General features: G+C 35.0%; 1 protein-coding gene across 1 annotated transcript; it reads left to right on the top strand.

Annotated features, from left to right (window-relative positions):
* Positions 1-15,633: 15,633 nt before the first annotated feature.
* Positions 15,634-17,250, top strand: GCK72_012988 (uncharacterized protein; the record flags this gene model as incomplete). The annotated part of the gene is made up of 7 exons (XM_053729555.1): positions 15,634-15,707; positions 15,791-15,880; positions 15,933-16,278; positions 16,355-16,451; positions 16,595-16,707; positions 16,856-16,946; positions 17,051-17,250. The coding sequence occupies 7 exons, from the start codon at positions 15,634-15,636 to the stop codon at positions 17,248-17,250; spliced, it is 1,011 nt and encodes a 336-aa protein (XP_053584327.1).
* Positions 17,251-18,334: the final 1,084 nt, after the last annotated feature.

Genomic DNA, 18,334 nt, shown 5'->3' on the forward strand with positions numbered 1-18,334 from the left:
CAAATAAGCAAGTATTTCGTATGATTATTTGATCAATTCATTCCCAACAAACGCTCAGTTTCTGGGGTGTTTGCCTGTAGCTTGATGCTTAGTTTGACACTCGTTTTTCAAAACGGACAGTATGTATTTTTTTGTTATTATTTGAGACCAGTCGGTTTACGTCGCCTAACGGCGACTAAACCTCCTTCCCTACACCATCCTTCTCAGTTTCACAGCGCCTGCGGCGCTTTTTAGCTGAGCAGTCCGTTCCAACAAAGCACAATTGTAAAATCTCTCCTTTTCAGACTCAAATTGTACAAAGTTTCTCAATGAATTTTTCTATTCTGATAGAATATGGAACTTAGAATAGGATTTTTTCGAATTTACGAATTTGAACTTTCTTCCTAAGTTTTTCTTATTTCGAAACAATTTTACAGGAGAACGTGAACTTGATAACTCTTCTTTCTTCCCTCCCCAAAAGGCGAGTGATCATAAATACTGATATGAGTTTTTTTCTGATCGGCGGCAATGCCGCCTCCCTCCTCGGGATATGGCAGACTAAGACCACATGTTTTTACTGAAGTTCAAGAACTTGAAGACTTTTCTATTCACATCTTCAAAAAATGGATTCGTAATATTCTACCTAAAGTTTTTGACTGATCGGCGGCGATGCCGCCTTCCTCCTCGGAATAGGGCAGACTGAGACGGTGTTTGAACAACCCCTCATCCTAGAATTCGTTTTTAGGTAGCCGAGCAACGACAAATTTGCTTATTCACAAACCCCCGTGCACAGGTACCGGACTGCGGGTGTCATCACTGTCAATTTGACAACATCTCCGACGATAACAGAACTATTGAGAAATTTTTCATCAAAATCACTGCTATTCCCTCCATTTAAATCAAATAGATCCTAAATAAATTGCTTTCCCATATCAAAAAAGCGAAAAAAAACTTTTCTGATAGGGGGAGAACGAACTCAGCACACCATGAGTTAGAATCATCTGCGTAGACCGCTACACCAAATACGCGCGGCCGGGGCGCTGTCGAGAATGCAATCAAGAAACACCGAGTCAGTAGTAAGATTGGTTTTTTGAACTTTCTACCACCCTGTCGGGACACACCTTTTCTCAACACTATTTACCGTTGAAATCGGTATCGTCTCCAGATGACGTCAAATTTGATGTTTTTGAAAAAAGAAAAGCTCGGGCATCATCTAAGCGCAATTTCCTATCTATCTATCCTGGTTTCATAAAAATCGGTCCACTACGGACCGAGTTATGATCGGCGACAAATAAACGGACAGACGGATCTGTTAAATATTATTAGTAAAGATATGTAACAGTGAGAAAAATAACTTTTTGAAAAATCCAGGTCATTTGATACGTTGTTTCGTGTTTTGAAATCTACAGAGAAAATTCTTTCGGTTCCAGTGAATTTGTATAAATTTATTTTTCAGCAATTACGGATAATTTGAATGACAAATCCAACTTTTCTCAAATCCTCGAGGCAATCTGAATAATAACTGTATTTATTTTCAATTAAAAATTCAGTTCCTGGAAACTATTATCTTATTCAATATCTTGTTGTAATACTCCTTTCATGAAAATGTAATATATAAACGTTGTCATCTTTCAATAATATAAATTACTTGTTTAATCACAGAAACGTTATGTGACGCTTCCCTGTTTCGAGTTGTCATGCTCAGCTGAGCTGCTCTGTACCATAGCTTCGTTTTTGGTTTTTGCTGAAAAATAATTGCGACTGTTAGCGTTTTCGTCAAATTTCAAACAGATTATAAAAACTGTATAAATTTTTTTCTGTTAGACAAACTTATTTTATACAAAATCAAATGTTTTTACTTATAACATCTGATACCTCTGTTTGTGGTTGGATCGGATCAAAAAAGAAGAAAGAAGACGGAGAAGAAATATGATAAAAAGGTGTCAGTTTAGAAAGTATTAAGGTGATCAGAGGATAGTCAGTTGGGTGGAAACATTTGAAGGTCATGATAATATTTTAATGAAAACAAAAAAGCACACTTTTCATGAGGAAATTGCTGAACCTGAATACTGGGAAATTCAACAAAGATCTCATTCTGAAATCACAAAAAATATCATTAGTGTACATTAAAAGGAACAATACAAAAACAAAAAAACCATGGTATTTTTTTTCACCGTAACTGATAAGCTCAAAAAATTATAAGCCTAGTACACTATCTATTAGGGTGTTTCATAAGTCTTTGCACTTTTTCTATCAATTTTTCCTCAAATTTTTCTCAATGAGAAAGGAGTTCTAAGAAGTTATATATTGTCCATGAGTACTGATTACATCTTGCCAACATTGTGGTAGTTGGGCTATTCCGGCCGCGTAGAACTCTGGCGACTGCGAGCGGAAGAAGACATCAAGGTATGATTTCACTTGCATTCGATCATCAAATTTTTGACCAGAAAACGAATTTTGCAATGATCTAAAAAGATGATAATCAGTTAGAGGAAGGTCTGAACAATTCGGCGGATGGGGTAAAACTTCCACTCCCTGACCCTGTAAGAAGATGCGAGTCTTGGTAGCAGAGGGTGGACTAGCGTTGTCATGCAACAAAACCAAATGACAGACTTCAGGGCGAGATGAACGATGGAATTGGATTTTTTTTCGGAGTTATTGACAACAAAGGTCGGCGGTAATTGTAGCACAATTTGAAAGAAATTCGTTGTAAAAGACACCGTTGCTGTGCCACCAAACTGATAGCATCACTTTCTTCTTATTTCGCTCTTTTTCTGGTCCGTCAGAGGTTCTTTAGTATCCAAAACTCCCTGCTTTTTACTGTTTGGTAAACATAGAGACCCCATTTCTCATTTCCCGAAACAATATCAAGAATCCAATCGAAACTACGCTTCCGACTCAGCAAAGACTGCGACAGGGTACAACTGAGCTTCAACTGAGAATCTGTCAGTTCATGAGAAATAACTTGTCCGTATTCTGCTGTTCTTCCAGATTCTTTCTGATGTCTGAATATTGTTGCAAACGAAGGTCCAGTATGTGAAGATACTTAACGTACACTTGACCTTGGCTCATCCTCCAAGACATCAGGGATATCATCGTCGATATCTAAACGAGGCCGACCAGAACGGGACTTATCATCAAGATTGTAGTTTTCTTCTTTGAAGTTTTTGAACCAAGTGGTTGCTGTTTTATAAGATATGATGTCCTCACCTATGGTTTCGCTTATATTTCGATAAGTTTCCATTGCACTCAATTCCAGGAGATATCCTAGTAGAAAACATCAATTCAGAGCATGGCGATCTTTGACGAGTACTTCTGCCATGGTACGCTGTTCTGGGGACTTGCCAAACAGAAATGTTTCTTGAGGGTAACAGTACTAGTTAATAATAAAAAAAGGTCAAAAAAAGTTCATGGGGTCGCAGCGCAGTATGTCGTGGAATTAATAGGTCTTAATTCACGACCTTGAGTATTAAGCCTGGTCCATTGCCAGACTTACATAATATTTACTCTAAATAATGAATAATAAATGAACACTAACAACTGCGTGAACCGTGACCAACCATACTGAATCCAATACTGTTCTTGACGTGCCCTCCTAAACTCAACCTGACCTTACGATAAGGATCTGCTCTACATTCCGTGCATATAAGGAAGAGGAAGTCGTCAGAAGTCGTCGTCTCTCAATCATTCACTCTCTGATGTTCTACCGTGGAAACCGATGAACCATTGGCACAATGGCTCCGAGGATCTTCTTATCTGCCTGCGGAAGCTTCAACTAAGCTCAAACCACCTCCATCGAGGAAACCTGCTCCAATACGGACAAACCAGCTCCGATACGGACAACCAGCCGCCCATGACAAGCAGATCTACTGAAGAAGTCTCGACTGTTGATGACAAAGTGCCCTATTGGTTATACACGTTAATAAAGTTGTTAGTTTTCTCCACTTCCTGTTACTCTCATATTCTAAGTATGACACGGGCCCACCGTCCCTCAAAGGTGTCATTACACAGTACATTGAAAAAAAGTGCAAAGACTTATGAAACACCCTAATAAATTGAACAATTTTCTGCGTGTTTCAAAATGCTTTCTTTCAGAATGTTGGTTGGTCTATTTGTTTACTGACCTGATCTGAATATTAGAACAAATTAGAACATCAATACAGTTCCAAAAATTTACAATAAGATAAGCAGTTACAGCCGAATATACTGATACAGAGAACGTGAACTACTGAAACTCTACTGAACTCTTTGTTTTCCATTGTCAGTTTCATAAAAATGTTCTAAACATTGTCAAGTTTAAAGATAAGTCAACCTCGTCACGATAATACTCGAGTTATTGAAAAATTGTAGAAACGGTAAATTCATACTGTTAGAAAAACAACTGTTTAAGGAAATCCTGAAATATGTATGTATGCCAATTCACGTTGCAGTTTCAGACAGTTTTCAAATTTGAAATGAGTTTTAACCTCAAAATTTTCTGGCTGTTTCTGAAGATGAATTGTCTTGGTTATTAATTTTAAACTAAAAAATCATGATTTTTCACCTTGCAGAAACAGGAACTTTTAGTATTTTGAGGTTTTTACAAATTTTGGCAATCAAATTTGTCGATTATCGGATATACAAAACTTGAAAAAGATTAGGAACAGAAATTATTTTTTTTGAATTACATATAGCTCTCGAAACTAAAAATGAGCGCAGCTCGTTTTTCATAATCATTGATTTTGATGAATTTCCAACAATCGTCGTATTAGAAAGAACTCAACAACTTCGAGAAAATGAAATTTCTGAAACAGAGAGATACAATACATTTGCATGTGTCTAACCGTTCAAATCCAGGACCCCTTTTCATAAAGAAAAATAGTGAGACCAATTACCATTGCCGATTATGAATCATTGTTCGATTAGCTATCCCTCTCCTCTCCCATTTTCGAAGGATGTAAACACAATGAATAGAAACAGAATGAAGAGGAAAAGAGGGGGGATGATTCATCGAAATCGGGAGGAAAACAAGAAGAACAGGTAGGTCAACCGGAGGAGAATAGAAAGGGGTGAGGAGATGGATGTTATGTAATTTCAAATCGCTCCTTTATGTTCGAAAACTGATGGTTATCTCGAAGAGAAATAGGCGGAAAAGATATGAAGAGGGGTGTAATTAGAGGAATGATGATGGAAGTGGGAGTTTGGTTCATGGAATAGGAAAACGGCCAAGTGTGGTATAATTTACAGTATAAATGATATGTTTGTACTGAAACACGAAAGTGTCGGTTTTCGGAAAAGTTATGATACGATACCACGTAATAAATTTTCGCTCGCATTTTTTTCTACAATCGTCATTAACGGATCTTTGGAAAAAACAAAAATTGGTTTACAATTGTTCTTCTTATTCCAGCCCAGGATGCCATAACGTGGTTCACTGTTTCAACTGGGTTTTATTTTGATGCTGACAGACATAAATTTATTATCAAGGTAACTCTCAATGAAAATGTGTTAATATAAACTTTTCGCAAACCCATTGTAAAATAATTGTTACATAGGTTATCAAAACAAAATACTGTAAAAAAATTAAATACTGGATTTACATCATCGTTAAATCTCTATTTTGAAACAGACCATCTTAGAACAAACGTTGATTGTCCATATATTATCATTCTTTGTGTGCGTGTTATTCAGTACTGGATCACGATGATGGAAGTGGGGGATTGGTTTATGAGATGAAAAACCGCCAAGTGTGGTACAATTTACAGTATAAATAATATGTTCGTACTGAAACACGAAAGTGTCGGTTTTCGGAAAAGGTATGATTAGAGCATTGACACTATGAATAGGAAATGACTAACTAAATCAAATGAAGTCTAGATGATATCACGATACTGTAACTGAAATTGTGAGAAATCTAATACTGATTATTCGATTGAGATAAATCAGAACGGATTACTTGAAAAACATCCAAAGCGATATTTGAAGAAATAGTAAAATAGTGAATTAATTGTGAGTGTGGCATGCATGTTTCACAAATAGAAACTGTGCTTAAAATAAGTTTCTTTCAGACAGGGAATCTAAAAAGTGGGAGAAATGATATTATCAAAGTTTCAGTGTCCCTATGTGTTCAAAGGAAATATGAAGTGTCTTGATCTCTGTGAGTGATTATTCTTCAAGTACTAATAAAATTGAAAACATCGGAAAACTTTTCTTCTACTATGCCTTATAGGAAACAGTGAATTCTTAGATGGTATAAAAATGTTATTCTGTGTCAATAATCTACCAAATTTCTTTTCACGTGAGTAGACAGCGAGCAATAGTCAGTCCCTGCTCTACAAGTTTTGTGAAATCTCGAAGAGTCAAAAACTGCTGCTATGTACATAGAAGTTCTTTCACAATTCGAAGAAATATTCCGAGAAAATCAGCTATGGCAAAAATAATATAACTTTCCTTCCAGCCTAACAATAAACCTTTCCAGAAGTTTTTCAGACAAATAATTTCTGGTGGTTGTCAATGATCGTGCGATACCATGTTTAGAAGAAATAACAAATAAGAGATAATGTTTCAGAATCATTGCTTAAGTAAGATCAAGATGTCGCACTTGTTCAAAGTATGCCTGTTAAATCTATAAGAAAAAAATGTATGAATTCAGCAGTCCAAATCGGACAACAGCTTCTTAATGGCGTAATTCTTTCCATAGTAGTTTACATATCTACATGCTTCTCAAAAATTTCTCTGTTACAATGCATTTATAGCTTTTGAAAACTCATATGTCATCGATAGGTTCACTCGGAACTCCCATAAATTCATCAACGTTTATTTCTCATAAAACAAAGAACGGACAACATTGACGGTTTCAATCAGCCCTGATTTTTTTCACGTAGACAAGTATACAACATTACCATAATATTATAAACCAATTCTGACCCCCTGACGAACGACAAAAGAACGACACGATAAGTATAAGAAGATAAACACTCCGTCGGGAAGAAAGACCAAGTTTCAATATCAGTCAGGCGGTTCAAATGTTCGTAGTGGGCTCGGATTAAAAAAGAAAAAGAAGAAAGAAGATGAGAAAAAAAAGTGATAAGAAGGTGTCAGTTAAGAAAATATGTAAAATGATTTTCAGAAGATTTGAAGGTCATGGATTTCTTTTGACGAGGGATTGGAGGTGCTAGTCAAGGTCGATCACACAGAAGGGGATGAAATGGAGAAGAAGGCTTATTGAGATGAGAAGAGAGGAGTGTGAAAGGGAAATCGTGGGAGACAGAGAGGATCTGATTGATTAACGGGAGAAGACAATGATGGTTTTTGTATTGAAATAAGGGAATGAAATTTCAGATAGTTCAACTCTTCTGTAATATTTTATCATTTCAAGTGTGAAGAGCAAATCTCACATCTGCAACAGGGTTGAGCAGTATTCCGCCTTCCGCCTTTCCGAAAACCGCATTCCGCTCAACTCTGATAACGACAACAACAAAAACGACTTCATTGTTTTGAAAATCTGTAATGAAAAAAATGCCAATGAGAGCGATCAATTCTGTAAATCCTACTAAATGTGTTTTTTGCAAGTAACCAAAATCTTAGATTTGAAACGTTGAAAAATAAATACGTTTTCAGACATGTGTGATCTCCCTCCTCATCGCAGTAATTTACTAGACTAAGGATGTTATAATTTTTCTGTTCTCCATTTCCAGTTTTTTTTTCTGTTTTCTACTAGTTTAAATGAAAAATACATTTTTCGAGCACGAAAACTTGTCAAAACCGCAAATTAATAAGGTTAGAAGAAACTACCATTTCAGAAAATCCATATTGTTAGCTGTCATTCAAATCGGATATTCATCGAATATTGAAAATTTTCAAATAGGATATTCTCAAAAGTTTTCGTTTCCCGAGAACACTCTGAGTGATGAAGTTTACTTGGAAAAGAAAAAACTGCAAAATCGATTATTTTCAACTTTCAGCAAATCGCGGAGAACCGGAAGACGGGAAATAATAAAGTTATTGAAAGCCGAAATAATTCATGTTTCACACACATTTTTTTCTTGTTAAAGATGTGAAAGCTTTGATAACTGATAGTGAGAAGTGTTCGTATCAGAGCTGTGCGGAATTCCTTCTTCCTTCTTCCGGGCATTTTTTCGCTTTCTTCTTCCTTTTTCCTTCTTCCGTTGAAATTGTTCGCCACTTCCGACTTCCGTATAAAAAGTTCACAAATTTTTTTAAATTTTCGACGGAATTTCAGCGGAATTTTGGTGGTTTTTAATGGAATTTTGTATGCAAAACAACGCCAAAATTCGTTTTCAGAGATGACAACAAAAAAGTTTCCTCAAATTTGTCATTTACAAAATTAATTTCCGACTTCCGGGTTTGGACCCATCTTCCTTCTTCCGGGTTTTTCTCACATCCTTCTTCCTTCTTCCGACTTCCTTTTTTGAAAATTTTACTTCCGCACAGGTTTGTATGCAATCAGAAAACAAAAATTACAAAAAATATTCTGCTATGATTACAACAGATAATTATCATACACAACCTTGAAACAATAATAAAAACCTTGTGAAACAGTAAAGAGGCTAAAAATACGTGAAATTTCCATCGAACTCTCATTTCTCATTTCTTTCCCAAAAAAAAGTCCACGTCTCATTTTCAAGTCGGTATGTTTTTTATTTCATCACGAAATTTTTGTAATATTTTGGGTTTCGTGGATTCCACTTGAATTTGCGATATCGCTCGTTATTCCTAAGAACTAATCCAGAGAAACCAAAAACTAAAAAAAAAAAAACTGTCTTGTTTCAAAACATACCGAAAACCAAAATCGAGACCCATAAGTTCAATAAGACCATAAGTCGTTTCGATAACAACTTCGTGTTTCGGTGTAAACTTTAGTCTTGTTTAGAACTAGTTTTCGCGGAATTATCACAAACAAAGTTCGGTATATAACTCCAGAGAATGGGGTGTCTGAAAAATAGAAAACGAAACAAAAAAATTGTGTGTAGTTTGTACTTTTTCTTTCATTTTTCCTGTTTCTTGAGTTGCTCTTCAAAGTTTTTCAGAAGACGTAATTAGTGGCACAGGTTGTTATATTGTGGAATTCTCATTTATCATGAAATATTTTCCTAGACGCGAACAAGATTCTGGTGCTATGAAACCACAAACTAAAACTGGAAAAGTGAAACAGCGTTAATTGAAAAGTTCACGTTTTGTGCCGTTTCGTGTTCCAGTAATTGCAAGACATTTAAATACGATGAACTTAATTATATAATTGAGAAGAAAATTTCCGTTAAAACTAAATATTAGGCTGGTGCATAAGTTTCTTTCTTTTTTTGAGCTTGAACTTTGACTCACGGTTTCTAGATACTGTGATTGTTTATCGACCCAAACTTTTTTGCATTCTAATGACCTTTTCAGTGGCTAACAAATATAGTTTTAAGTTGGTGCCTAGACATTCCGCTCGTTAAAACGATGGTTTTTTCTGTGGTCAACCAAACGCCTATTTTGGAAAGTTTTTTGATTCTAGTCGACATTGGCATCAAAATTTGACGATCTTAATAGGGAACTAAATGGAAGTTATAGAAAAATACTTTATCTTGTTGTCACATTTTAGTTTTTGGTCAGAACGTTAAAGGCGAAAAAATTATGATCTGACGATTGAGAGCAACTAAAAATCATTGTTCAGCTCCGTTCAAGCATATTATAGAAACATCTGAGAGAGCATGTATGCCAAACTATGTGTAAAAGTTAGAAGGCAACATGAGTAAGTGATTCCAGAAAAAAATAATAAGAAAACCATTCAATTAAATGATAAAACGTGGGTCGCGTGTTTGCTATGATTTTTGTGTTTTTAAGCAATTTTGTGTAGTAGACCTGGGTAAAGTCTAGGTCTCTTCTCAACGCTTTCAAGCAAGTCGGAACTATCTTCTCACAAGTAATCAACAGTAGATACATTGCTCTAAAAATGCGCAAAAGATCTATGTAGTGGATTGATTCAGAAGCACGAGTAGCACGCTTCATCAAACTTAAAAAGATTTTGATGATGTTGAGTTCGCGCTTCCTGTGAAAAAAGGCAAATTTCTTGATCATCTAAAACAAAATAAATTTAGAAACGTCAATGTCTACTCTACCTAATGATAAATACTTCTACCCATTTCCTTATCTAGCGTTGAAGAAAAATCGAAAAAAACTCCCAAATCGTAAATTGCTGATCCTCGCCGTTCTTCAGCGACAGGCACTAAACTACAGTTGCTTAGTTCAAATGTCATTATTAATTTTTTTAGCATAATTTTTCAAGCTTGTTTTTATTTTGAATAGATCACCGATTCTCGCCAACATTTTCTGAGAAAAAAATGGAGACGAAGAATGGTACCAAAAAAGGGTTCCTCAAGTATTTTGATATGTCTACGGCTGAGATTAAGCAGATGGCAGACGTAATGTCACAGGTATAATCACAATACGTTATAGGTACTAACTAACTATATTTCTCATTATGTGAGTTATTAGCCTTCTCGAAATTTCATGACAAAAATGATCCAAAAAAAGAAAGAAACTTATGCACCAGCCTGATATTAGTTCTCTTGAAATATATAGGCTGATCTTCTTGCCTCGTGTGACCTCAGGGTTAGTAGAGCAATACGCTAGGCCATGCTAGTTCACGTCACAACGATTTCCACAGGAACGCTGGTTTTCCTAATTGTAAGTCTATTTTGATTAGATTTTGCTTGAAGTTCGTGGTTAATATTGAAGAAGTGCACAATAATTGTAAAATTATGTGAATCAAACACGATTTCTCTTGTTCTCCTATTATGAACATTTTGAAAATGCGATTTCTTTTTTCTGAATATAACGGACTCGTTATATTGAGGTTAATCAGTGTCAGTTTCCATTGGTACCGCTTGAAAAACCCGTTTCAAAATAGGCATGAACTGTTGTTATGACACTTGCAACAGATACCTTAAAAAACGACAGTAGCTTTTTGAAGCTATTGGTTTTTATCAACACATGATCATTTAATTCTGATAGTGAAAAGTTGTCAAACTTTTTTGAAATTAGTGGCTAGTTGAAACACATTTTTTTACAAAAGAAATTTCCATGTTTTGTAATTCCTATTTTTGCTCAACACCAATTCTACATTTCTCACATTGAGCTAATCAGAAACCGCATGAAACAAAAATTTTCTTAATTTCTCCGGAGAGTTAACTTTTTTGTACCATTTCGTGTTCCCGCAATAACCTAATTCGAGAAGTGGTTTGAAGTTTCAAAATTTGTATTCACAATAACTCTCGCTTTCGTAAATACATTTTGATTAGATGTTGCTTGCAGTTTGTCGTTGATATTGAATAAGGGCACAAGAATTGTAAAATAATTTAATCAAACACGGGTTCCCTTGTTCTCATGTTATGAACGTTTTGAAACAGTGATACTAGTGGTAGTTTCCATTGGTTCCGCTTTAAAAACTGTTTCAAAATATGCATGAACTGTCGTTCGGACACTTGCAAGTGGTTTATCAGTGAATTAATGATAAAAAGTACTTGAAAATTATTTGTTGGGTTGTTAAAATTAAAAAAAAATTCGAAAAAAAAGAACCCGAGTATGCCTTTTTGAAGCTAATGGTTTTGATCAACACAGTACTACTTCACGAATGGTAACTTGTCAAACTTTTTTGAAGTTAGTGGCTATTTGAAACATATTTTTTGCAAAAGAAATTTCCTTGTTTTGTAATTCCTATGATTGGTCAAGAACGATTGCATATTTCTCACATTGAACTAATCATGAACCACATGAAACACACTATTTCGAAAAGCGGTTTGAACATTTTCCCAGTAACGGTCGCAACTATGTATTTCTTTGATACATTTTGATCAGATTTTCCTTGAAGTTTGTCGTTGATATTGAAGAAGTTCGCAAGAATTGTGAACCAATTAAAACTGTTTCAAAATACGCACGAACTGTCGTTTTGACACATGCAAGAGATTGTTCTAATAATTTGATTGTCCCCAGCTAAAAAACAACAGTACAATTTTGAAGCTACAGGTTTTTATCATTTTAGCACAGATAATGAAAACTAGTGAAACATTTACTTTTTTGAAGTAAGTGGCTAGCTGAAACATATTTTTTGCAGAAAAACCTTACTTTTTTGTAATTCTTGTTGTCATGGACCTATTCACGAGGTAGCAAAAAAGCAAAAAAATTATTTTTCCACTACTATAAAAAAAAAATTTTGCCACCTTGCACGGTCTCACAAAGTCCGAGTAACAACTGCAAGGAAATTTTCGATCTCCCCTCACGAAACGAAAAATTTGAGAAATTTGCAGGTCTAAAAGTGAATTTTTTAATTTGTAGCGTAAAGCTAAAGATGAAAAAGTCACTTCAATAAAGGTTAATGTGATGAATACATAAAGAAAAAACAAATATTTTTCTAAAAACCATGATATCATGTATTTTGAGTGTTGTATTTGATAATTTTTTAAAGAAAACACCATTTTCAACTGAAAATTTTTTGCAGAATTCTCGACTTCAAACTGTATCCAGCTCTCTATTTCTTGACGTTTCCATCTCAATTATAGCTCAAAAAATCCGCAATAAGTAGGTCTTTATTTCTGATGGATGGGCCACTTTATTGCCGAATAAGTTTCGAGAAATAATGAAAAAACTGATTTTTCAGGCCAAACCTTCGATCTGTATCAGCGCCTTTATTTTTGCTCCAAAAATAGTTTTCTTTTTTCCGAAATGTTGCTTTTGCCTTTCTCGTTATTTGTTATGGACAATTTTCACTTTTTCATTCCTTTATTGTTCGTAATTTGAGTAAAATCAAAATTTTCAGTTGAAAAATTAATTTAAAAAATTTTTTGACTACTGTAGCGCGCGGCCTTTGCGCTCCACTGAGAACTTTCGCTTGCAGTTGTTTTTCGGGGTTTGGGAGACTGTGCCTTGTGAATAGGTTCCTAGTGTCAAACGTATTGTACATTAATCACATTGAACTAAACATGAACCCCACGAAACATAAATTTTCTTAAATTCTCCAGAGAGTCCTCTCTCCGTTTACAAACAAATAACCAGAGAAAAAAGTGGGTCACAAAAACTGTGACTATTGACTTTTACCCTACTTTCCCCTCTTGTCACAAATCATTTATTCTCTATTCTTCCTCATTTTCATTTCGTTTTTCTTTTCTCACTTTCTCCTTGCCAGAAAGTATTTTAATTCTAATTTTGTCCTGGATATTCTCTGTTCCTTCTCTCTTCTGAAGGAAAAGCCGAGAAAAAGTAAAGAAAGTATCTAGATTTGCCTCAATCTTTCGGCAGGATCTTCTGTCTCATTTCTCTTGTCTCTTGCCGAGGAAACCAGTTTCGTGGCGTGTTGTATTCAGGGAGGAAAAGAAAAGGATTCTGACGACTTTCCATGTCTCTCGGTCTCCATTCTCTCCCAATCCAGTGCTTCTTTTCAATGCCGTTTTCCATACAAATCAATCGGTCTTCCCTCCCCTTCTTCTATATCTCTCCCTCATATATCCATCCATTTTTTGTTGTTTCGTCAATGTGAATTGATTTTATTTGACCATAACACAAGATTCATCCGAAATCTGAAAATTATGTTACTGTTTCGACATAGTGACAAGAAATAGGCTTCTAAATTTGTTGCTTTTCAATGACTGGTTGGAACTAGCTGGGTCTAGCGAAAATTTCAGAATTTTGAATTATAATTGTCAAGCTTAGGACACAGCGTACATTTAATTGTTATTTCAATTATTTGAGGCATGAGAAACAGTAGAGCATTTTGGAAAAAATGTTAAACTTTCAATATGGAGTGATTCATTTTTTCCCACCTCAACCAGGTCTGTCGCCTTGTGAGGGGGCTTGATCTGGTTCTTTTTTTTAATCAATAAATAAATAAAATTAAATTCTACTATCAGTTTTGCGGAAAGCCTGATCCGATCATATGAAAACTATGAAACATCAGAAAAATTTTGTGTCAATAAAATGTAATATGGCCAAAATTATTATCACTAACTATCCTGATGGCGTTATACGGATTACGTGAAACAGTGAAAGTGTTTCACAGTTTCAAACAGTAATTTTCACAGATTTGATTCAATTTTTTGTGATTCGATCGATCCTTTACGTCGTGTTAATAAATTTCTAGCAAACGTGGTGAAGTTTTTCAATCTACAATTTGCAAATACTTATTTTTCACGTATCATTGACATTAGTTTTTGATCGATATTTGTTCCAAAAAACTTTCTTTTTTCTGCTTTTATTTAAGTTTCAAAACCAAGTTTTTGGTTGTTGCCCTTTAACAATAGTACTGTCAAGCTCTGTTGTTGAGAACTCCGACTTCCGGCTTCCAACTTCCGAATAAGGAATTTTACTTCCCGACATCTCTGCCGTCAGAGTAATGACAAAACTACCGTTTCCTCTAGTTCATAAACATTGGGTAACTGGTAACCCTAGTTCGAATAGACATTTCAACATCTAAACGATTATTTCAGCTTTCTAGAATCAAAAAAATCTTGAACAATAAATATGTTGTCCACATTGTTATCATAACTTCTTTTATCTTCAGAGTTTTAATAAATAATGTTCAACTTTACCGAAATTTTTAAGAATCCGTTCAAAATTAGCAATTCCGAAAATGTTTCTTCTTTCTGAATTTTCTGTTTTATACAATAGATATTTTACTTGATTTATTGACCGAATTGATATTTTCGGGAAGTTGTAATATTACGATCACTTTTTTACTCTCCTGTCCTGCATTTTTCTCCCTGTAAATTCATTAACTATACGTAAATCCCAACCTTGTTTGTAGTCTAGTCCGATGTACTTGGCAAGTGTGTATCCCCCTTTTTTCGCCTCCATGTATACCCTTTTCCCCAACTTTTTCCCCCACTAAAACTCGTTCCTCGCCGCTTTTCCCTTCTTATCTCTAGCCGTTTTACGTGGACATCTGACGAAACCTTCTCTTTTTTCGTTATCAATCGAATCCTCCTCCTCCGATTTCGTCATTTCTATTGAATTCGGCAATAAGCTTACGCAACAACAATAAGAATAATTAGGAAGCGGAGATGGGAAGATGGCCATTGTTCTTTTTTTTTAATTGGAAATAAGAATAATATGGAACGGTGGTACATACATTTGCCAGACCGTATTTTTGTACTATTTCAAAATGTCAGTATTAGGGAAAGTAGTTCAAACTCAAAGTTTTATAATTTATTTTCGAACCTTTAGATTGTCTGACACGGTATTTTTTCTAATACCGACAAACTATTACTATATAGTGGTCAGCAAAGTTTTCAGTTTTCGGAGATGTAAACTGATCGCTTTTGGAACATTGATACGATTTCCAAAATTTTGTACTATTTCAAAGTACCAGTATTAAGGGGCCTAGAGTTTTCTAATGATAATTTGATACGAAAAAAAAAATTGTCATGAGACATTTAGGAATTGAGCTGAATCGGTTCATTAAAATTTGTCTTCGTTTTAGTTAAAAAATTATATTTGATACTCGATTACTCGAAAGTTCTCAACGATTTTTGTCAGTTTGATAACTTTTTCCGTTTCGATGACGTTTCATGACCTTAAACGATTTTGTAGGCTAATCGTCACATTTTTTTTCTTTGATGCTCAACGTTTTCTAGGATTGCCTGATTGAATTCTGATCAAACCAAACTACTTTTCAGTTCCCAAAAAATGCGGAAACGATGTCTGAAATGCAACCACACGGATGTCTGCCATAATCATGAGAGGTATCGACTTGTCAGCAAGTGAGTAATACTTTTTTCTGTATCATTGAAAATTCAAGATAGTAGGAATCTTTAAAAATTTGATAATCATGAACCATTTTTAGACACAAACTTCACAAAACCCTCTGGCAAAATGACTACGTCATCAACCATTACAGGCCTCCAGCGATGACAAGAAAGATGTGTGCAAAGAGGTGAGAAGGGAAATTATCTGTTTCTACTGGTTCACAAACTTTGAATATCTAGTCTTCTTCGATTCCACCTGCCTCATTTCAGCGCATTCCACATAAACAACGAGACTATCAATATCTGGAGTCATTTACTCGGATTCATCTACTTCACATATCAACAATACTACACAAACTACATAGTTCTCCCATCAGTCGGATCTCATAAAGCTGATCATTTCGTGTTCACTCTATCAATATTTGGAATGCAAATGTGTATGCTTCTATCAGCAAGTTATCATACATTCGGGTGTACAAGCATTGAGATGAGACAGAAATGGCTGAAAATGGATATATTCGGAATATCGGCGGGTCTACTTGGAATGTATTTGAATGGAATTTACACCGCGTTTTTCTGTTTCCAGGTGAGCATATTTGTAAGGACGGGGAGGAGAACGATCGTTTTGTTCTCAGATGATTATAAAACAAAAATTCTTTCAGGACCACCTAACATCTTACATTTACATTCTACTTGGCATATTCGCCATCACCGCTTACGTGCCAACTCGGCAAGATTTCTTTGAGAGGAAGATTGTTGGTGAGTTCATTGTAACTATACTAGTTTCGAGTGAACTTGCTTTGAGAAGTCCATCAAGAGATACACTTGGACTAGTTTGAGTTAACAGTTCTTTCATTACCAGTTCTCCAAAACAGTAAAAATCTCGAAAATTAATTTTCCAGGCTCCCGAGTCGGTCTCCTTCACATAATTTATTGTATCATCATCACTTTCGGAATCTGTCCGACAGTTCATTGGGTGTTCCTTCATGGCGGATTTGATAGTGATCATGTTGTTGTGAGTTTATGTTTCAACATTTACACTTTATGGGAGCATCATATCTCAATGGATCCGATCTCCCCTGTTGAGCATAATTCAAAATTTTATGTTTCAAATACATTTTTCCCACTTTTCAAATCTTCCATTTTCCATAAATCATTTTCAGAAATGGTTCCCCAATGTCATTGTACTCTACTCATTGATAGCTGCCGCCTTCATGTTCTATGTTACAATGGTGCCGGAGAGACTTTGGCCAGGTATGCAAGTTAGAAAATTATCATGAATCCTCTGTTTCACTTTCTCCAAAATTAGAAATTTTTAATTCCACTATAGTCTCATTTGGTCATATTTGACTTTGCAGGAAAATTCGACGTCGTCGGATGCTCGCATCAATGGTGGCACATCTTTATTCTCGGAGCAATGATCTATTGGCAACAGTCTGGAAATCAACTACTCACAGAATACCGATCGTTTTCTGATAGTTGTCATCGATTCATCCCTCAACAAAACTTCTCTGAAATCTCGCATTCTATCTCTAATTATAGTCATCCCTCAATGTAAATCTGACTTTTTGAAAATCGGTTCCTTATTGCTCATTTCTTTATTTTTCCTGTTTCTTTTGAATTATTTATTGATCTCACTTTTGGATTTAATGTTAATTCTCTTTTATTTTTATTAGTAAGTAAGGTTTGCTTTACGAGGTTACCCGGTGGGTATTTATTGTAGATTTTAGTGCCTTTTTGATTCAATAAAACTATTTATTATTCCTTCTTTTGAACTGACGAAAAAAATCTGGACTTGATTAGTCACTTTCTGCTAGAAATGCAGGAGCAAAGGAATCATAAAAACCGAAAATGATGGGAAAAGACGGGAACCAATAGTCGTGCTAAAGAATTTGAAAATATAAAATTTTTCTGCTTTTAGTGAAACATACAATTTCGGAATTATCTTCCAGAATACTGCGTACAGCAAAAAATAATTATGAGATTTTAAAAGTTAAAAAAGTAGGATATCATATGGATATCATATGGAAAGTAGGATATTATAGCGTCGTTAAACGACAATATATTTTTGTTGAAAATCAGGCAGAAATGAATCACTTCAAAATAATTTACTTCGAAATATTTACATTGTAACACTCGAAGTTTTCCTAGGTGACAAAAAATTGCTAGAAAATGGTTCTTTGTCCCATTTCAGCTTTTGTATCATTCAACTTATCCGTATAAAGCATACTTGCAACGGGCCGGGCCGGGCTGAAAATTTTGAACGAAATTTTGAATTTTTTTGAATTTTTTCCCAAAAATGCATACTTGCAAAATATCGGCCCGGCCCGGCTCGGCCCGTCGGCCCGGAGTAAAAAAATGAGCACAATTTTTTCACAAAATTTTCCGAAATTTTTTGAAATTTTCATAAATGAAAATATGTTCAAGCACTAATAATATGAAGTTATATAGTAGGAGGAATAATTCTGATTTTTGACAAGTTTGGTCTGTGAGAACATTCGAGAAATTTGACTTTGGTCGTTTTGGTTTTCAGTTGCTGACAGTAGTTGTTTCTACCATTTTTTTTTTGATTTTAAAATCAACTTGTGTCGTTTTTCACTTAATTTCTTATAACAAAAGAAAACAACAATAATGATTGAAAA

Source organism: Caenorhabditis remanei, chromosome IV (assembly GCF_010183535.1).
Source record: "Caenorhabditis remanei strain PX506 chromosome IV, whole genome shotgun sequence".
Taxonomy (NCBI): domain Eukaryota; kingdom Metazoa; phylum Nematoda; class Chromadorea; order Rhabditida; family Rhabditidae; genus Caenorhabditis; species Caenorhabditis remanei.